This window comes from Ictidomys tridecemlineatus, chromosome 10 (assembly GCF_052094955.1).
Source record: "Ictidomys tridecemlineatus isolate mIctTri1 chromosome 10, mIctTri1.hap1, whole genome shotgun sequence".
NCBI lineage: Eukaryota > Metazoa > Chordata > Mammalia > Rodentia > Sciuridae > Ictidomys > Ictidomys tridecemlineatus.
This window is the reverse complement of record NC_135486.1, coordinates 79,373,692-79,395,539: the sequence shown is the minus strand read 5'-3', so window position 1 is coordinate 79,395,539 and position 21,848 is coordinate 79,373,692. Positions and strand designations below refer to the sequence as shown.

At 41.7% G+C, this 21,848-nt stretch overlaps 1 protein-coding gene across 25 annotated transcripts in view; it reads left to right on the top strand.

The window, feature by feature from the left end:
• The window catches only part of Kiaa1217 (KIAA1217 ortholog), a 417,228-nt gene extending 398,913 nt beyond the window's left edge, over positions 1-18,315 (top strand). For 11 of the 25 annotated variants that reach the window (XM_040277700.2, XM_040277697.2, XM_040277695.2 and 8 more), the window contains 9 exons: positions 1,748-1,931; positions 4,028-4,191; positions 5,110-5,277; positions 8,617-8,736; positions 13,110-13,145; positions 13,304-13,381; positions 13,494-15,095; positions 15,598-15,720; positions 16,461-18,315. In XM_040277700.2, coding sequence (XP_040133634.2) covers positions 1,748-1,931; positions 4,028-4,191; positions 5,110-5,277; positions 8,617-8,736; positions 13,110-13,145; positions 13,304-13,381; positions 13,494-15,095; positions 15,598-15,720; positions 16,461-16,958 — 2,973 coding nt within the window. In that variant the 3' untranslated portion in view covers positions 16,959-18,315. Of the gene's footprint in view, positions 1-1,747; positions 1,932-4,027; positions 4,192-5,109; positions 5,278-8,616; positions 8,737-13,109; positions 13,146-13,303; positions 13,382-13,493; positions 15,096-15,597 lie in introns of all 25 variants that reach the window. The other 14 variants (XM_078023312.1, XM_040277698.2, XM_040277701.2 and 11 more) reach the window with 7 other exon arrangements.
• The last annotated feature ends 3,533 nt before the right edge of the window (positions 18,316-21,848 follow it).

Below are 21,848 nucleotides of genomic sequence, written 5' to 3'. Positions count from 1 at the left end.
AGGCTGAGGCAAGAGGACTGCAAGTTCAAGGACAGCCTTGGCAACTTAGTGAGATCCTGTCTCAAAATAAAAAGTAAAAAGCCCTAAGGATGTAGCTTAGTAGTTGAGTACCTCTAGGTTCAATCCCCAGAATTGCAAAAATTAATTAATTAATACTGCTTCTCATAGGATTTTTCTGGCCTTTGATTCTGTCCTTAATGCCTGATAGAGAAGCTGGGGAATATGCCTTTCCTCCTGAGAATTTATAATCGCCTCTTAAGACATCTCATCACTTATCTCAATACTTAAAGGATGTCAGTCTGATGACACTTTTATTTCACAAATATCCATTAAGAATATGGATATTGCTAGATGGGGTGGCATACACCTCTAATACCAGCAGCTCAGGAGGCTAAAGCAGGAGGATCACATATTCAAAACCTGTCTCAGCCCTAAGCAACTTATGGAGACCCTATCTCAAAATAAAACAAACAAACAACAACAACAAAAAAAAGGACTGGGAATGTGACTTAGTGGTTAAGTGCCCCTGGGTTCAATCCCTTGTACCCTCCCCCCACCAAAAATTTTTTAAAAGAATATGGATATTTAAGAACTTAGTATAATAATCATTGTGATTTGTATATTTTGTTTTGAGAAGAGACATAAATCATCTCCTAAAAATTCCCTGATCCACAAACAGGGAGACCTGGGTCTTTCTGTCAGTTTAGCCACTAAAAGTGGAATGAACCTTATTCATTCAGTAGAGATGCTGAGCCCTCCTACGCTCTGGGATAGGCAGTGAACAGAAAGATAAGGTCTGTGTCCTCAAGAACCTTACCTACTTGTGGGGAAACTGAGAACACGTATATGCCAGCTGATAGTAAATGCTAAGAAGAAAAAATGAGTGAGGGTACTGATTATATGGGGACCTTGAGCAAATTCTTCATCTTACTGCACCCCAAACTCCTACATAAAGTGTGTTGATTCAGTGATCTTTTCCAAATCTTGAACTCTGAGGTTCCACTAGTTCTGGGGCTAATTTCCACTCTGCCTTTCTAGAATGATTAATGAACCATCTGTAAAATCACAGGAGAAATGTCTTTTAAAATATAGGGATTCAAAAAAAAAAAACATGACCAAGAAAGGGTTACATAGCAGTTCTTAGTTCTTAGAAGTGGAACTAAGATGTAGGATTTTTAAAATTAATTTTGTCTTTTATAAACTGACATAAAAAGTGTACATATTAACCAAATACTATGTGATATTTCAATACACACACACACACACACACAGTGTATAATCAGAACAGAACAAGATTATTTTGTTGTTAGTGTTGCGGTTTTCATTTGTTTGCACATATCCTCTACAATGAAAACTTACTTTAAAAAGCAAAAATTTGGTAGTGAAAAACGTATCTTTGACAGCTTTATCTGTGTCCCTTTTTATTCTGTATTGGTAGAAGTATGTCATAAGAGCTTAGTGATCATTTAAGGAATGGGTTTGGGTTTCTGAGCTTGCTTCTCTGTGGATGACTGTCACCTGGGCTGAAATGTCAAGCCATGTAGTTCTAAATGATGTGGCAGACAGCAGAAGGGTCGGGTGGCCAGGACTCATCTGATATGTGCAGTTGTCCCTCCAAGGAAAACCGGGACATTGTCTTGTCGACATTTTAACTGAGTTACATACCCAACTTCAATGTGAAATCTCCAGACTAAATTAGTTCTCCCCTCTGGTTTTTAAACTGTCTTCTTTTGCCATTTCCCTTTAGAAAGCAGAAAGGAAATGGGAAGAGAAAAGGCAAAATCTGGACCATTATAATGGGAAAGAGTTTGAGAAGCTCCTGGAAGAAGCTCAGGCCAACATCATGAAGTCAATTCCAAACCTGGAGATGCCACCAGCCTCGGCCCCATTGCCAAAGGGAGATGCCCCCGTGGACAAGCTGGAACTCTCAGGTGAGGTTGATCTCACAGCTAGAGCTGCCAGTGTGGGGTGTCTTCAGCTCAGAGGGATGTCACTCCTGGAGCTTATGCTAGACAACGGGACCAAGGTCTCACTTCTCCAGAATCATATAAAGTGAATCCCCAGGTGTTCCTTAGATCCTTGCTACGACTTTTTACCTCTCACTGTGGCAGGAAGCCATGTTGGGTGTTAGGATGACAGATAATGTCCAATAAAGAAAAAGGTAATTTTCCAGCTTCTCTATTTCCTCTGAACATATGACACTTAGAACAGAAGCTAGGAAAATTTGAGGCCTACATTTAAGAGAAGAGCTTTTTGTCCGCCACCACCATCACCCAGAAAGAAAATGGTGGATTTTATGAGTTCCTCAGGGAATATTATGTCAATCATCAGGTGAAATTCTACATTTGAGAAAATTATTAGAATGTATATTTAACCAACTCAATCATGGAAGTTGAAGCATCAGTGTGTCAATACTAACATAAAATACAGTCGTGCACCACATAACGTGTGGCCCACAGTAGACCTCACATACCATGGTGGTCCTCCTGAGTGATGTTGTAGCCATCATGGTTTGTGTAGGTACATCTGTGATGTTCACATACTGACAGAATCACCTAAAAACACATTTCTCAGCGTGTCTCCCTATTTTTAAGTGATGCATGAATATAACTTTACAAACTCAAACTACAAAATATTTCACTAATTACAAGGCACATGCCTTACTCTGATCTTAAAATTGTGTACAGACATGTTATTTTACATGCAGCCTAAAGTCTCTGCCGTATCACATTCAACAGTACCTTGTCCAACCATTAAAATTAATTTGAAAAGGAATCACCACCTGGACTTGCTTGTCAAGGAACATTAAGTGGATTGGATTGAAAATTCATGGAATATTCCCTGCCACATTTCATTCTCCAAAGCTCCACTCACTGAAACTCTCCCCCGTCAGCCTCTGCTCAGAGGCCTCAGTGCCCCTGCCCCACCCCATCCACATGCCATCTGGATGAGGCCTGTCTGGGGCCCCTGGATAGCCAGGCAACATCTACTCCGACAGGGTAGGACCTGGGAGGGACACTTTTCTCAGAAAGATGGTCTGTCTCTCCAAGTCCCCAGGAAGAATTTCTGAGAGCTAAAATGACCCACTCATTACGTTTCTATCTTGTGGACGTCTGCTCTGCCCCATCATTCATTTTGCCTTACAGTCCTTTGATGTTTTATGTAGTTCTCATAATTTTTCCTTCTTGCATTTATACAACAAAAATATAACATCAATTTTATTAACGTGCCTCATTTTCCCTCTTTATTCTTTCAGATTGAAAAGGGTTCTGCACGAATGTTTCAAGTAACTCCCAAGAATATTTTTACTGAGTTACAATGTTCTATTATTTACTGTTATATTTTTTTATTACTGTTGTTGTTTTTAATGCTCTGATTCCTTCTCAGAAATAATCCACTAATGTGCAGGCCTCTAGAGATGTGTGACCAGAAATTAATGTCTATTTATAATACTCTGATTTCTACACTTATTCCCTCCTTTTATTTTATTTTATTTATTATTTTTTGGCAGAAAGAATCTTTTTCAACCACGTAACCATGACCCCAATTTTTAAAAAATAATTCACTTCCTCTCTGGCTTTGTCCTTTGTCCTCACTTGGCTTATCTCCTCTCTGGCCTTCCCTCAGCTAGATCCTCCTCTAACATTCCCCACACACATCCCTCTTGATACATCTGTCTTTTCACTGAGGGACTGAAGATGTTGGAGGACATATGAGGCATTTTGGAATTACCTTTAGTTCCTCGTTTTTTCAAGTGACAATCAGCTTTTTTGTGTCATTAAAAATTAATTTAATAATGAATACCCATTTAATAGATGAGAAAACTGAGACACAGAGAAGTTAGGTCATTTGTACAGAGTCTTTCTGAGATTTCAATCCAGTCGATCTTCAGGATCTGTATGCTTAATCGTTGCTATATGGGAAAGACAAAATTTTTAAGTCAGTATTCTTAAAGCTTATAGCAATACACTGGACTTTTTGAACATTATCTTGAAAAAAAAAATCACTATGGCACATTGTTTTCCAGAAGACTCACCAAATTCAGAACCAGACTTGGACAAGCTAGGGGGGAAATCACCCCCTCCCCCTCCCCCACCTCCTCGGAGAAGTTACCTGCCCGGATCGGGGCTCACTACCACGAGATCCGGTGATGTGGTCTACACTGGCAGGAAGGAGAGCACCACCACCAAGGTCTGATGGGTTGATTCCTAGTAAACTGGTTTTGGGGCACGATGATACCCTTAGACAAGATGCTCTGGGTCCAAACATAAGAGCAGTTATATGGAGAAGAGAAATAGAACCTCAACTAAATTATATGCCCAAGGAGTGCCACAGGTGGGAAAACCCAGCTGATGTGACTAGAATAGACTCGCATCACGGGTTTTATCCTGACTTGACTTTTCACTGCATTGATTTAAGTGTGAATTACAAGCTATCACAGGCCTGGTGGCACATACCTGTAATCCCAGTGACTTTGGAAGCCGAGGCAGGAAGATTGCCAGTTCAAAGTCAGCCTCAACAGCCTCGAGGCCCTAAGCAGCTCAGAGAGACCCTGTCTGTAGATAAAATATAAAAAGGGCTGGGGATGTTGCTCTGGGAGTGATTGAGCACCCTTGGGTTCAACCCTCATTACCAAAACAAAAAATAAAATAAAATAAATAAATCATAAGCTACTCCCCAAACAGGGCATCTTAAGATTAAAAATAGGGGAAGAAAAGGGAAAGTGAAAGAAAGGTATCTTACAAAGGTAGCGGCTTAGCTGACACAGGTGAGGGTTTATACAGAAAGAAGTTAAGTGAGCTATAGCTCCCGCTTAACTTGGCAAGTTTTGTCACATTAAATGTAAAATACAATTTCCAAGGAAATGGAGGATGGGAGGTGGCCTTTCTTAAAGGGCCTGGATGCTGAGTTTTGATTTTTATTACAATTCTTCAATCCATTTACCAAAATGACGACTTGTCAAAATGAAAACCCAAACTAGCCTTTCAGTTAAGTGTGAAGATCCAGGAAGCCAAGGGATCAGATGACGAGGGATCGTGTGAATCTGTCACTTTTTAGCTGGTACCTAAGAGGTGTTAAGCCATTATCTGTGGTTTGAATTTCCCACAGGCCAGTGGTGAAGATGTTGGTTCAAGCCCACAGACAAGAGCCACAAAATGTCCAGCAGAAGAGCCTGCTTCAGCCTGGGCCCCATCCCCACCACCAGTCACTGCGTCCTCCTTGAAAGATGAGGAGGAAGAAGAAGAAGAAGGAGACAAAATAATGGCAGAACTCCAGGTATGTGAGTGAGGTGAATGCCATTGACTCTACCATCTCATCCAGGACTCTCTAGACACCGCTTTTCACAGATTGGTAGCTAGAGAAGGCTGGGGAGGGGGCCCTGGATCTAGGACGCATAAGCTTCATCCTCTAGCCTTGGCCTCTACTTTTCCAAGATGGCACCATACCAGGCTCTTGGGGTGCCTGTGAGACGTGTGAGGAATCTCACCAGTGATGTTGAGCATCTTTGTCAAGAATCTGTTTGATATGTAATTATCTTCTATGGAGAAATGACTATGCAAGTAATTTTCCCATTTTAATAGAGTTATTTATTTTATTATAATTAAATCATTTCAGTTGCTTATATATTTTGCATATCAGCCTCACATTTGATAACATAACTTGCAAATGTTTTCTACCAATCTATAAAATTTTATCTTACCCTATTAATTGTTTCCTTTGTTGTGAGAAAGCTCTTTACTGAAATCTCATTCTATATTTTTGCTTTTGTTACTTGGGTTTTAGGATCTTAGAAAATAAATGTCTGCCCAAACCAAAAAAAAAAGAAAAGAAAAATCATTTGTACTCCTCCCTAGCTCTAGCTATAGGATTTTATTTCTTTTCCTTCTGACTTAATAGTCTTTGCTTCATCCCAAAAGCAATTAAGATGGTGATTAGAAACACCAGCCATTGTCTTGCCTTGATAAGCACTGATTGAAGTGCACTTTAGGTGGATACTGTTCTTTGGCTCTAACCTTTAGAGTGACCAGTTTTGAGTCATGCCAATGAATGACCACCTGTAGTTCATACCAGGTTCCTGTTCTACGTGAATGTCATCTTGTCAGATATTCTGAAGAGCTGAAAAAAAAAAAAAATGTGCTCTGCATTTGCCTTGGCCTGTTTGAGAAATGATACTTCAGCAGCTTTACATGCTTATTACTTTTTCACTCATAGGATTAAGGATGGGATATAGGAACTATACCCATAACTGATATCTTACATTCCAATCATAGATAAGAATCTTCCCTAAGAGTGTGTTCTAAAAACTTGACTAACGCGTACACAATTCCCAGACTAAACTCTGAATTTTGTTGGACTCCTGCGTATTATAGGATATTTCCATCTATCAGATAGTCACACTTCTTGGGGCTCCAAAACATGTCATTTTCTCCCTGCACAAAGTGGGGCTGTGCAGGCCCATGGATTCTCCTTCTTCGTTTGGAGTAGGGAGTCTTTCAAATCATGTCGTTTTCCCACTACTAGTTTCCATGGTAATAACTGCCAGAATTGAGCTGCTGGATTTTACAGGGAAAATAGGATTCTCGATTACTCTGTCATATACGTAAACCCTTTTGAGCCTTAGTAAAACTCAGACTGACCTGGGACATCCCTTCACCAAATCAGACTGTTCACAGGGTTTTAGAATGGTTGGAGCATATAGATTTGTAAAGTGAATAACTTGTAGATTTGTGAATAATCCAGGTTTAAGCCATTTAAGAGAAGTCATACATTTATTGTAGTCACTTCCAACCTGCCACTTGGGAATGCCTCCCTCCACTGAAATCTTAACCTTCGATACCCTCTTTGATGACCGCTTTTCATTACATGGAGTATCTGGCCTCTGGCCCCCATGGTGGATGGTCATTTCACAGTGATTAATGATGTGCGACCCTAACTCAGCCAAGCCCTGTTGGCTCTCCTGCTGGGACAAAGAACCAACCTGCTAGGACAGTGGCCAAGGACCTTGCTGATTTCTTTGCTTCTTCCTCTAGAGTTAGATCCTGGGCAGGATGAGGAGACTCTGCAGCCCCCTCTAAGAGCATCACCAGGCATCAGAAGAAAACACAGGCTCTGAAAGCCAGGGCCTAACAGCCCAACAGAGATGGCGAGTAGATTCAGTAAGCAAGGCTATGGGCAGGCATTTAAGCCAGGGATTCTCAGGTGAGCCAGGACTGGCTTTCTGTGAGGTAGCAGGGAAGGCAGGGGGGCAAGAAGAGAGAGACAAGCAGAGTCATGGGAGAAAGTGCAGAGGAGGCTCTCACCATCAGCTATCTTTGGACTTTAGGACCAGTTCTGGAATGTTCATATAGAGAAGACACCAATTCTCCTTTCTGCCTGCCAACTTATTTCCAAACGTCTGTATTTGACATAAAGAAAATACTAGACAATTATTTGAGATGATGCATTTATATAAGGTTTTTTGGTTGGTTGGTTGGTTGGTTGGTTTATTTGTTGGAGTTTTTGTTTGTTTTTGGCAGGGCTAGGGGTCAAACCCAGGGCTTCATGCATATTAGGCAAGTGCTCTAGCACTGAACTACACCCCCAGCCCTACGTTAGTGATTTTCAATCCTCACTGTACTTTAGAATTATTTGGGGAATTGGAAAAGGCCCAGATATTTTGATTTAGTTGTTCTCTGGAAGAAGCCTTGGTGATGGTCCTTTTCCCTCAAATTAACTGGTTGAAAACCAATGATAGTCATGAACTTGGGTTCCTGAGTCCTCAGCTCTCCTGCTGTCATTGTCAAGTGTCAGGAGGCTCTAGAAATGTCCACTTCCTTCTCAGCCCTCTAGTCACAGCCATTACTTTCTTTCTTTGCCAGGGAACTGGCCTCCGTGAGACAGTGTCCACACAAGCCAGCCTCTGGCTCCCAGGGTGGCAATGGTTAATTTTCAGAGGCAGATCTCCAGGGCTCAGGCAGCTCCCTGGCCATTTGGAAATGCATGTATGGGTGCTGAGGAGGGTCACTTCATTGTAAATGAGCCTCAGAGCAGGGTAGGAACTATTAACTATTTCAGAGAATGGATTAGTAAAAATTACTTTTAAGGTTTAAAATGTCCTGTGAACTTCTTCCTATAATACAATAAAATTGTTTTGTTTTGTTTTGTTTTTAAAGGAATGAAGGAAAAGATCTTTTTGTTTTAATTCACTTACATTCAACATCTTGCAAAGGTCAGAGCAAGAAATCCTACTAAGTGCAAATCAGGCTCACCCACACAAAAGAAAGGGTGTTCCTCTCCTCTTTTTTTTTTTTTTTGGTCCTGGGGTTTGAACCCAGGGTCTCATGCCTGTCAAGTATGTGCTCAGTCATAAGATACACCCCCAGCCCCAGGGTGTTCCTCTTGAGGGCTCTGCCCATTTTATCTTGGTGAGGATGTCCCAGAGGTTCACCCCCAAGTCAACTGTTCTGCTGACTTGAGGGCCCGTGGAGAGCAGGATTTCAGGGTGCTGCTTCCCTGGTGTGACTGCAGGCAGGACCCCAGTACTGGGGTCCCTGTGCTTTTGGATTCCTGCCTGTTTCCTTCTTCTCTGCTTGGTATACTTGGACCCCTGTTAACCTCACTATTTTAATTCCTTAGGCATTCCAGAAGTGTTCCTTTATGGAAGTAAATTCAAACAGTCATGCTGAGCAGTCCCGGGCTGACAGTCACGTTAAAGACACTAGGCCAGGCGCCACAGTGCCACCCAAGGAGAAGAAGGTAACAACGTGGCAATTATGCATTTGCCACATGGTCAGACAGCCCTTTCTTCCTTGCTCTGACACTAACACGGCTCTCTTGCACTTGACCTTCTTGCCCTCTCTCTCCTTCTCTCTGCCTTTTTTTTTTTTTTTTAACTAATAGAGACACAGGTTTATGTTGAGATCAGAGATACCTGGCTCAGGTTTCCAGAGTGAACATCGTGTGTCTGTGCCCAGCATATAATAGTATATGCAAAAGCTAAGCAATATCTTCCTAAACTAAAGAATATTAGATTTTCTATAACAACTCTAGAAAGGAAAAAAAAAGAAATAGCAACCAAATATATAGAAGTTTTCCAACTTTTAACATGTCTTCTGGACCAAAAAAAAAAAAAAGAAAGAAACTATATTAAAAATAGGTGAAAGCCTTAGTCTCAGGGAAGACCTGCATAACAGAAAATATCTTGGTCACATATGTATAAATATGGAATCACAGAAACCTATGAGTATTTATACATGTGTCCAAGAATGCCCACCAGAATCCTTGTGAAGTATTACCAGTTTTTAAAGTGTGTCTTCTGAGATACACTTCTGAGATAATTTTAGCACTGAACTATATTTGTAGCTTCTAAAAGATTGTCCAGGCTTAAAAAAAAAAGCAGTTGTCATTGCATACATACTTTAGAGAAAGGATATTAACCTGGACTTTGGAGTTGTGGCTTTAAATTGGATCTAGAGCATTTATGATTTGGGGGTTTCAAGCCATCTTGTTTTAATGAAGATACTTGTCTAAATATCAGGATAAAAAGCTTAACCAATCAAGTCCTAACAATTCTCACCAGGAACTTATATATCAGAATTCAGGGACTCAAAGTTTCCCTTAAATAAAGTCAAACTAATCAGGTGCCAGATAGCACCACAGCTTCTCCAACTGGGATCCTTGGTCCATATCTAAGTGAGGGAGATGGCACGTCACGGTGTCTGAAGGCTGGTCTGACAAAGCCTTCAAGAAATCTGCTCCTCTCTGGCTCACAGCCAGCCTAGAGCCCTTGGATGAACCATATCTGCCACATCAGGGACATATAAAATTGCTACCAGGGGAAGGAGAATCCTTTCCACCAGAGGAGATCACAAGAATATTGATAGATCTCTCTCATGAAGAAACCCTCCTCCTAATTTGAACTCAAAGTCATATTGGAAATATATTGCTTTTTCATGTGAAATTTTCTTATGTGGAATTTTCTTATGTGATCTTATTAAATATAACTAACTCATGGGTGGCCCTGGCATGACCTAGCATGGCATATTTGGGACAATACAACCATTTCTGTCTAAAACACTGACTGGGAACTTAGAACTTCTCAAAGATCCCTTCTGAAAGAGGCAATCATTGATTTATTAACTTGAACTTCTCAATTTGGCTAGAATGTTGCATGAGGTTTCTTGTTATTCCATAATTAAAAACCCATATCCCATTGATATCATTTATCACAACCAAGGATTTTTTTGGAAAACCAGCAGGTCTATCTTGAGTGCCTAACACTGGGTTTAATTGCAGGTGCTTTTTCTGGATCATTCTATCAGATATAGATCTATTTCATAATAACCATAAGTTTCAAATTTGTCTCTCAGTTTTTGTCATTATTAACCTCTACCTGGGCTGTTCACCTGTCCCATAAGTGAAATGTTTTCCTCTTATTATCATGAAGCTCTAGCCTAATACTTTGCTTTTATGCAATTTTCTTGTAACTATGTCTCTTATTTTGATTTATTGTCCATTTGCCTATTGAGTATGGTTCTCCAGTTATGTAAGCAATCTAACTCTTGGGGCCTAGAAACATATTAAAGAGGCTTAATTCCTTTTCACATAGAGTCTTGACCTTCTAAAACTAAAAAATCATTTTCTATTTACATGACACTTTTGACCCAATGTCACACTTGCTTTGATGCATGTATTCCTTTTTCTAGATCATGATGAAAATGATAGTTCACTTGAAATGTATCCTCAATACCTTTTTTTAAACATTTTTTTAGTTGTTGGTGGGTTTTTTTTTTTTTATTGATATGCGGTGATGAGAATAGAACCCAGTGCCTCACACATGCTAGGCAAGCAACTCTACCACTGAGCCACGACTTCAGCCCTCCTCAACACCTTTAACATGATGCCTTTCCACCTGATTATTTCTGCTAGTAAATCAACATCAAAATACATGTTCTGCAGGGTGACACTTTTAACTTTTAATATGCCACACCCATGTTAAATATTTAACATGGGTGTGGCATAGGCCCCTGAACAATCAGGACAGATACCCCAATAAATGAACACAGGAAGACATACCAGTCTGGCATGTGTCTTCCTAATATTACATGCCAATCCCTTCTTTGATTCAGAGGGTAAATTCTCACTCAGGTCCTAGGAAAATATGCTAACTACATATTTGGAGTTGAAACCTTAGGCCAGAACTTTATTTTTTTAAAAAAACCATGCACTTGACATGTTAGTTGTTTTATAATCTGAACATTTTAAATCCCACAAGAGAAACTGTATGGTTCAAACTGCAGCACTGCCCTTCTGCAGGGGGACTTCAACATGAGGACGAGCAGAAGTTAAAACAGGAGGTGTTGGGTGGCTAAATGTGCCTTGTACCTTGTGGATATTTCTGTGTAATTAACCTTGCGGTGTGTGTGTTATTCCTTAAGTGTATGTGAACATTCTTTCCAGTTTTAACCAGGGACTTAGGACTGCTTTGGGTTGAGTTGGCCCAGCCTGGGTTATTGTGCTTTGTTACTCTGTCATTGGTTTAACCAAATAGCCTTCTTCAGGATTGTGTTACACCCTGTTATAACCACTATTTCCTTTTGGGCTTCTACAGCAAGAAGGGGCAGCAGTGCTTTGCAAGCCACAAGGCATCACTAGTGTCCAGGTGGTGGCATGGCCTGAGGCTGCTCATACAGTCAGGCTGGTGAGGTTGTGCTTCTAGGGGAAGCTCCATTATTACCTGCAGCCTCACTGTTGGGCCCTTTAGTCTGAGCCTTGGTGAGACCCTCAGAAATGTATCTTTGCTCTACACCATAAAATGTAGAGAAAGTTGCATGGTAATATACAGAGAAGTAAAGCTGAATCATGATGTCACTGTCACTGTCTTAGCTTAATATATCTGTTTTGTGTTTAGATAAAAGTCATGCACCACATAACAATCTTTTGGTCTACAGGGGACCTTATATACAATGATGATCCTGAAAAATCCCTGTCCCCTAGCGACAATCCCTGCAGCCATAGGTCGTAGCACAGCCCATTACTGCCCTATTTGTGGTGATGCTGATGGAAACAGACCTACATGTAAAGGCACAGCACACACAATTATGCATAGTATGTAATACTTGATAATAAACAACTGTTGCTGGTTTATGTATCTTCTAGACTTTGAATACCTATGTATCTTTTTTCTAATTTTTTTAGTTGTAGTTGAATTTACAATACTTTTATTATATTTATTTATTTTATGTGGTGCTAAGGATCGAACCCAGTGCTTCGCATGTTCTAGCCAAGTGCTCTACCCCTGAGCCACAACTCCAGTCCCATCCCTGTATCTTTGATACTTTGCATCATTACTTTAGTGTGTGCTTCTATTTATTAAAAAAAAAAAAATGTCACAGTAAGACAGCCTGGCCTATTGCACAAGTAGCAGCCTCATGTCTCTTGATGACATCAAGAGGCCTCACTGAATGGATAATGTACCCTCTAGGTTTGAACAGACACACTCTATCACACAACAGCAAAATCACCTAATGATGCATCTGTCACAATGGGTCCCCATCGTTAAGTGATACATGACCGTATTTTGTGGCAACATTATCACTGTGAATTTGGATTTGATTGTCTTGGTTATTAATTTGAAGGTTATTTTGACCCCTTGACACCTGCGTAAAAACTGCAGAGACATCTTCAATCTGTCATTTGACCAGGGAAAAATAATGTCGTTGTTGTTTTTCCAATTCCAAAGCACCATACCTAATCAATGCAGAAGTCTTTATAGGACAATTTTCACAGAAACAGAAATAGGACTGAAATCAAGCTGGAAGGGACATTTGAAATCTCCTGGTCTTACTCCTCAGTTTCTAGGCAAGAAAATGAAGGTGCAGACAAGTGAAATAAATAACTTGCCTAAAGTCATATAGTTAAGAGAAAGATTTGGATTAGAATCTGAACACACTGCTTCTCCATATGCTGTGCTTTCTGCAATTCTGGCTCCAGATTCAACTAAGATCACAGTCAGAGGTTGAAAAGAAGTTGTATTGATTGGTCCCCTTATTCACATAAATAATCCCCCACAAAATTTTAAATACTTGAAATATTTTGCTAATTGAGACTTTCATCTTGTGCAAACACAGGGCATTTTTGGAAGTTGGAGAACAAAGCAATCCCAGGTAAACAGAGCCATAGGCTTTGGATTGGCGTGTAACCAATTGTGCTTGACCAGCATGTTTGGAAATGTTAATTAAAGAATTAAAGAAACAATTTAGTTATAGTCCACTTTGGGGGGATGTGGTTTTGTGGAGTAACATGTCCTACACTATTCTACCAGAATTTGGAAATTTTCCATGAAGATGTACGGAAATCTGATGTTGACTATGACAATGGTCCCCAAATGGAATTACAAAAGGTGAGTTCGCCACATCTGTGTTCCAGCTGATAACCATGCAGACAATTACTTTCCCTTGCAGATCCATTGCTGATTAATGTGTGTGGTTTTCCTCCTCCACTCTTGCTCGCAGGTTTCTGCAGGGGCTTTAAGACCTAGTGACCCTCCTCAGTGGGAAAGAGGAATGGAGAATAGTATTTCTGATGCATCCAGAACATCAGAACATAAAACTGACATCTTAATGAAGGAAAATTCCATTTCCAATAAGAATTTATTCAGAGACAGTAGAAACTATTCCCAGAAAAATATGCCAAAGGTCAGTTTCAGCTTCTCTGGAACGAACTCATTAGAAGATGAAATAAACAAAGGGCCCCAAGTCTCAGGACTACAGTACCCTCTACCTGACCCTGAGAACCAGAAGTTGAATTACGGAAAGACAAAGGAGATGGGTGAACAAGGACCCGAAAATACAGATAAGTGTCACGTTCCCTCCCCTGCCAGGTCAACAGAATCGAATAGTCATGACATCAGAACACAAGATCAAGTTGGGCTCATGACAGATATCAGCCAAGTTGTTCTAAGACCCAAAGGGACGAGGCATGGAAACCTGAATCCTTCTGATGATGGAGACTCAATTCCAGGTTCTCCCACTGAAGAAAATTCAGCCACTGACAACATCGCCTTCATGATCACCAAAACCGCTGTCCAGGTGCTGTCCAGTGGGGAGGTCCATGACATAGTGAGCCAAAAGGGACAAGATGTGCAGACAGTCAACATCGATACCAAGAAAGAGATGACCTCCCGCCCAGAGGTGACTGAAGGCGAAGAGCCAGTCGTGTGCCTAGACAAGAAACCAGTTATCATCATTTTTGATGAACCCATGGACATCCGGTCTGCATATAAGAGACTTTCCACAATCTTTGAAGAATGTGATGAGGAATTGGAGAGAATGATGACAGAAGAAAAGATAGAGGAGGAGGAAGAGGAGGAAAATGGAGACTCCGTAGTCAAGAATGACGCTTCCCACATGTTTCCTACGCAGGTTGCCTCAGGAAGTCTGAGTGAGGGACAGCAGACAGAGATGATATCGAAGCCACTCTCCCTATCAGCAGAGACCAAGCCCCCAGCAGGACAGGCCATGAACCCAACAGAGCCGTGCAAGTTGAGCCTGACAGATGCTCCAGATTCCGAAAGCAAAGGGGACGTGGCCGATGACCAATTTGAAAGCCCCAAGAAAAAATTTAAATTCAAGTTCCCTAAAAAGCAACTTGCTGCTCTCACTCAGGCAATCCGCACAGGAACCAAGACGGGCAAGAAGACCTTGCAGGTGGTGGTCTACGAGGAAGAGGAAGAGGATGGCACTTTGAAACAGCACAAAGAAGCCAAGCGATTCGAAATCACCAGGTCTCAACCTGAAGACACCCCGAAAAATATGGCCAGGAGACAGGAGCAACCCAGTTTAGAGAGCACAGTTCAGGTTTCAAGAACTGATGAAATTAGGAAAAATACCTACAGAACATTGGACAGCCTGGAGAAGACCATCAAACAGCTTGAAAGTACGATCAGTGAAATGAGTCCCAAAGCCTTAGTCGAGACCTCGTGTTCCTCCAACAGAGAATCTGTTGCAAGCTCATCCCACACAGCCCACGAGGCCCCTCCCCGAACCTTGCTAGTTCTGGATGAAGCCCCCCCTGCCCTAGAGCCCCCCACGTCAGTATCTTCAGCTTCACGTAAGGTATCTTGGTCTGGTGGAAAATGAAAAGACCCAGCTGCTTTTCTTAAACCTGCCATAATCACCATTAGCCAAAGGTGTCTTGTGATTTAATTGCTTCCTTTCAGGTGGCTCGTGATTTTTTTGTGTGTGTGTTCGCCATGATCCCCTTCTCTCATCCTTTCTCACCTTCAAAACAACAACAACTAGGTGTCTAACAGCTAATTGATTCTGTTTTTACCTCTGTTGCTGATTGGTGTCGGGTAAACGTCCGGATGCTGGGTCAGCCATTGGCTCTGGAAATGATTGCTCTGATACTCACATTAAAATCCGTTTGATCAGTAGTGAGCAGTTGATTCTGTTTGATTCTTCCAATTAACCCACGTTGGTGTCTCCTAGATCTGTCCTGCATGTAGGGCTCTGGCTTCTCCCCTTGGCCTTCTCTGCATACAGTGGGGGCAGCCTTGGTGACGATCCACTCACATGCTTCTCTTTCTCCTCCCCCTCTCGCTGGTCCTTCCCACAGGGCTCCGGTGGGACCCCACAGACGAGCAGGATGCCCGTCCCTATGAGTTCCAAGAATAGACCCGGAAGCCTGGACAAACCTGGCAAGCAATCCAAACTGCAGGATCCTCGCCAATATCGTCAGGTAGTCTTACCTTAAACCCAATTTTGGATGGACATGATTTCCGTTTTGAAGCAAGTCACTGACTTAGTTCATACCAAATACTATGTTTTCTTTGTAAGCTATGGTTTACAGTAGTCATCCTGGATCTGGGGGCATGAAGAAAGTCTAAAAAAAAACAAAAAACAAAAACCTTTGTTAAACTTTTCACCACGCTCTTGCATGCTTGCAATAAAACATCTTTTATTTTGTGACTCCAAATTTTAACTGTTAACACACAGTGCCAGACCAGTTGAATTTCCATTGGTGAATGTAGTGCTTCATCAAGAACACGTTGGGAAGCAGAGACAGACCAACCTGCTGTTGAACTGCCCTTAAAGTCACCAATACTAACGTCTGTGATGACTGCATCCCTAGGAGTACATTAACTCTCCCATCACAGTGTCCCGCCCAAACCCAATAATAATCCCAATGCACCGCCAACCTTGCCCACAGGAAGTGGTAGTTGGAGTGACTGTGACATGCTTTCTTCCTTTCCGTCTGCCTGAACATCCTTTGCTATGTGGTTGGACTGGGGTGGGTGGTTGTTGGTGGCATGGGGGGGATCTGCCAGGTCTAGAAAAGCACAAGACTTAGTTCAGGCCTTGAACTATTTTGTTATTCTTTTATTGGATGAGTCTCAGAAGGGCTGTGTTGCCAGGCCCTGTGGGCTGATCGTGTTACCAGCTTTCTGATAAACTGTCTTCCGCCATCTTTGTTTGCAGGCTAATGGAAGTGCTAAGAAAGCTGTTGGGGACTGTAAGCCTACTTCCCCCTCCTTACCTGCTTCTAAGATTCCAGCCCTTTCCCCCAGCTCTGGGAAAAGCAGTTCTCTGCCCTCTTCTAGTGGTGACAGCTCTAACCTTCCTAATCCGCCTGCTACTAAACCATCGATTACTTCTAACCCTCTCAGCCCTCAAACAGGACGATCCGCTCACTCCGCCTCCCTCATCCCTTCTGTCTCTAATGGCTCCTTAAAATTTCAGAGCCCCCCTCACACAGGTAAAGGTCACCACCTTTCATTCTCACTGCAGACTCAAAATGGCCGAGCAGTCCCTCCTTCCTCTTCCTCCTCCTCCCCTCCCTCCCCTGCCTCCCCGACCTCCCTCAGCCAAGGTGCCAAAGGCATCAGGACCATCCATACTCCCAGCCTCACCAGCTACAAGGCACAGAATGGAAGTTCAAGCAAAGCCACTCCTTCCACAGCCAAGGAGACCTCTTAAAGGCCAAATCCTGTTAGGCCCAAGTCGGAGTTACATATTTTGTTTTGTTTTGTTTTTTCATTTTTAGCAGTCTGCAACAACTGTTTTCACAAGAGAATGTAATATATTGCTGTACTGTTTGAGGCTTAATGACAAGTATGTGCTAAATACTGGATTAATAGATCTCGGTAAAGCTTGTTTGTTTTTTACTTTGTTGCTGTTGTAACTACGTAGTGTTTACTGTCTAGAATGAGACCTGTCAAATGGAGTGAGCATGTTGCTACCAAAAAGAGAGTTTGGGGAGCGGACAGGGTGTGTGAGAGATGGGGGAAACTGTATTAAGCATGTAAAACATGTATGATTCCAGAACTTTAGTATGTTTTGTATAAAAATATTTTTCATTACGGAGACTAGAAGTGAACAGAGAAATACACAAGTGTGACTATATAAATTGTAAAACAGATACTATAATATTTCCTTTTATTTTAGTGTTATTTAGCTTTATTACAGATTTCTATTTTTGTCAAAACTTCATGGTTCCTTTCAAGATCTTTTTTGCCAAAACATTTTGATACTATAGCATTGTACATTTGAAAGTAGTGTGCTAGACTCTAAGCCAATGAACTTCTACGTAAGCCAATAGGGAGGCTTCTGTAGAAAGCAGTTTATCAAAACTATTGCACTGCCATTAAAAGTATGTATAATAATTTGCTAGCCCAAGCAAGCTTGTTTTCTTTGCTTTTTTTTTTCTTTTCTTTTTGTTTTTCTTTTAAACATGTTGAGATTCTCTGATTGTTTTCTTTACAGTATCTAACCCCTTCCTTAGTTTTCTGAGACCTGGTAACCCACACTATTGCATTGTGGATTTTAAAATGTACACTTCTGTACGGTTCTGTAAACTGATCAACTTTTGTAAATATATAAATAGACAAAAATACTGTATGTGATAGCACATAGAGTAGTTTTCCCACACCAAAGTTAATTTTTATGCATGCTTTAAGAAGATATATTGGAATGGGCAGAAATGGGGCTATCCATACATTTTTAAAAAGCAATGAGTTTGCACAGCTAGAGTGTTTTGTAAATAAATGTATTTGTATAACACAGTCATGTAATATACAGAACTATGAGCAGAGACTTTGCAAAACTAAATAAAGGGCTGCATGCTTATTATTTTTTGTACCTTGTCACTATAACTACTTCCTGGTCAAAGAACAAAATGTAACCATTACCAAGTTAAGTGTTTTTGGCTTTGAGGGCATTATCAGTAACATGTAACTCAACAACCTCTCAGACAACACTGTTTTTCTGAAAACTCTGGGGTGACTAATGATGAGTTCCTAATAAATTAATTGCAAGTGTCGTAACTTGTATGTAACCTGCCGACTCACTCTCTTCTTTGTGGCTTCTCAAGGTTTGGCTAAGAGAAAGCAAACCTGGTTGCCGAGTTTCCACCCTCACTTCCTGGAGAGCCTCTTACTTCTTTCTCTGTTTTCTTACATTTCCGGTAGAAGTAAAATAGAGAAATAAAATGACTTTACCATTGAGATTTATTTTTTGAGTTCTCAATTGGAAAAAAATAAAAAATGCTGGCCTAGAGGGAAATATACTAGCAAACACCACACTGTATGTTTCCATTTTTTAAAAATAGGAAAGTTGGTGAAAATTCCAAAATTATGAATTGACTACAGAAACAAACTTAGGAACCTGCTTATCACTCTTTTCCACCTCCAAAATAGTTAATTTGGTGGCTTGGTGTAAATTGTAAAGTCTTACTTACACTTTAGAACCCAGTTGTATGATTCCAAACCTCAGAGTTCCTGAGCTGGGATGCTTTCACCTGAAACAATTTCTTTTGTCTCATCATGGTAATGGTAAAATCACATGTGTTAGCACTTAAGCAAGTATTTAGGTATAAAAGGTTGCCACATTTCAGTCATCTCTCCTGATCTCACTACATTCAGTTTATATATGTATAATAACTACTATAATTATTTTATTTTATATATATATATATATATATAACTAGCTAATCTATGCCGATGTATTTGCTTCTCTCTATGAAGAGAATTCTCTGTGAGCAGCTAAATAGCACACTGTGGCTCACGTTTCCAGTTTGACCTCAGACTTCCCATTACTTCAATAAGGTCATGCAGGTAACAGTTCATTTCAGCCAAGGTAAGGCTGCAGGACAGAGCCTTTCTCCAGGTAAGGAACAGCTTGGCTCAGATCCATGACCTCCCCCCCGACTGCTGCTTCCTCCTCTGCAAACTGGAAACTGCCGGAGCTGCAGATCCCAATCCAAGTGTGCACAGGCCACTTGTGACCACACCAAGGCACCCTTCATAAACTGTATGCCTTGACTTCCTGTTTTAGTCTGAGATACCTTGTAGGAAGCTCAGGGGCACCCTGTCACCTTTGGCCTAGTGAAGACTTTCCCTCCCCACATGGTAGTTTGTAATTAACCCCCCATTTGCTCCTCATCTCTCTGACCTAAAACTCAACTCACAGCAGCTGACCATGGTAAGCCTAACGGGCAACACCAGAAACATATAAATAAGTTCCCCCTTCCTACATTTTCCTCAAACCATCCAGTCCATCCACACCCCCACGGGAAAGCCCAAGACAGAGCAAGCCCACGGGCCTTGATAAGGACGTGGCCCCTCGTCCCCTCTCGCTTGTCCCCCATCTGCCCATGGAGCTCTCTGCCGCTTCCAGGCTTCCTGTCAGCTCTCATCTGCTTCTGAACCTCTCTAGGATCTGTAAGTAATGAATTTCTTTTGTTTTGTGCATTTTGATCCTTTTGGGTCTCACCTGAACAATCCCAGACCCTAGCCAACCCCACCTCCCATCAGGACTCTCTTAGAGAGTGGTTACTTGGCTCATGGTCACTCCCAAGAGACCCTCCCAAACAGAAAGAAACTAACAAAAATGACAACAGGGGGCTGGGGTTGTGGCTCAGCGGTAGAGCACTTGCCTAGCACAGGCAGGACCCAGGTTTGATTCCTCTGCACCACGTAAAAAAATAAAGGCATTGTGTTGTGTCCATCTATACCTAAAAAATAAATATTAAAAAAAAATGACAACAGACCCTCAGTCAATTGAGCATCGAAAGTGTGTGACGTTAGGCAGGATGAACTGCTGCATTTCCAGATTTTGTTAATTATTAACAGACTCACTTAAGGGGGAGTTTGTCATTTAACAAATAAATCTCTAGAACTAAAAAAAAAAATGCTTAGAAATAAACTAAATGAGCTCTTCAGAATCATTCCGTATCAAGTCACTGAGCCACCTTGCAGAGTGCCTCTTGTGCAGAGGGCAGTACAGCAGGTGGGGGTGACTGTGACCTGTGACATCAGTGCTGTTTCCTGGTTGTGCAACTTAAGCACATTTTGCTTTTGTCCTCTGTCAGTAAAGGAACCTACCTGGTAGGATTGTTGGGAGAATTAAATACAGAACTCTTAGACTGAGCCTAACACTTAATGCTTCTCCACAAAGGTTAGGATTACAGTGATCACAGCTGTGATGGTGGCTGAGCCCATGTTTTGCCCTTCAGAGATTCCTAGCCTGGTTGAGGGTGGCAGGGGAGCATGAACTCGCCTCACATGCGAGGTGGATGGGCCAGACTGAGTTCTAAAAGTTGGCTGCAGGCATCCAGAGCAGAGGTCTTTTCTAGCGTTTCATGGAGGTGGTGGCATTTGGCCCTCAGGGGTCTTTTCTCACAGAACCTTTAACAGTGTTGCAACATTAAAGAAGCTGCTTGTCTTTTAGTGCTGCTTGCTACTAGATTTTTTTCCAGTGTAAAACAGACATTGACACAAACTTGGAGAAAAGCCAAGGCCCTGGGAATCATGGCTGCAGAAAAGCATGGAGTTGACTTCTCGGGCTGGGGAGCAGGTGCTCCCAAATTGCCCAACTAGACGCCCAGATGGTGCCCATCACTGGGCAGGGTACCAGGAACAAGACCCATGAGGAAAGAAGACATCCACTGGGCCCAGACAGACAGCAGGTTTAGCCATCACCCACACTCTTCCTGGCTGGATTCATAGGCAAACCCAGTTCTCTTCCCAAATGCCCACTCTATAATTCTTAACCAACTTCCTTTCTTCTCCAGTGCTCTGTAAAGGCAGACATTTGAGCAATCAGGAAGCTTTTTGGAGGGAGTTAGAGAAATGATAATTGCTTTAACCAATTGAAAGGTAGTTTTGTAAAAGTAACCAGACATTGTCCAGGAAAATGCCGTTAGCCATGCAACCAAAGTCCCTGATCTTTGCCGTTGAGCAGGTAACGTCCAAAGACTAAAGGATCCCAAGAGCACAAATCCCATGGAGGAAAAAAAATCCCAGGCCCTGCTAGATTTCTGGTTCCTCTAGCTCTGGAGATGGCACTTACCTTAGAAACCAGTCCCCACCTGGATGACCCAGAAGCAGGAGAGTTAATTATGTGCAACACACTGTGTCAAAAAAGGAGAACTTTACATTGCCTACCTTAGATTTAGACATAAATGCTTATTGTTTCAAGTGCCTAGGATTTACAAGGATTCCTTAGTCCTTGGGTCTGTGAAGGTATCAGCAATAACGACCATCTGTTGCCCATTAGGGACCAGGTATAATACTAAGGTGTTTCACAGCCATTGTGGTTATTTTGATTCTTCATTTTTTTTCTCTTTTCTTTTCTATCCATCCATTGCTTTTTAATCCTCACAAACTCCCTGTGAGGACTTTTGTCCTTATGCCTCTGCATCTCACTGTAGAATAGGGACGGCCCCAACCTTCCAAACCCTGCCTTGACAGGCCACACCGAGGTTCTGCCCAAGCTGCACTCTGTTTTCTGTAGGATGCCTTCTCCTCCTCCTGTCCTCCTCCTGGCCTCGCTAGGCCTGACCCCCTGCAATCCTGTAACCTTCAATCA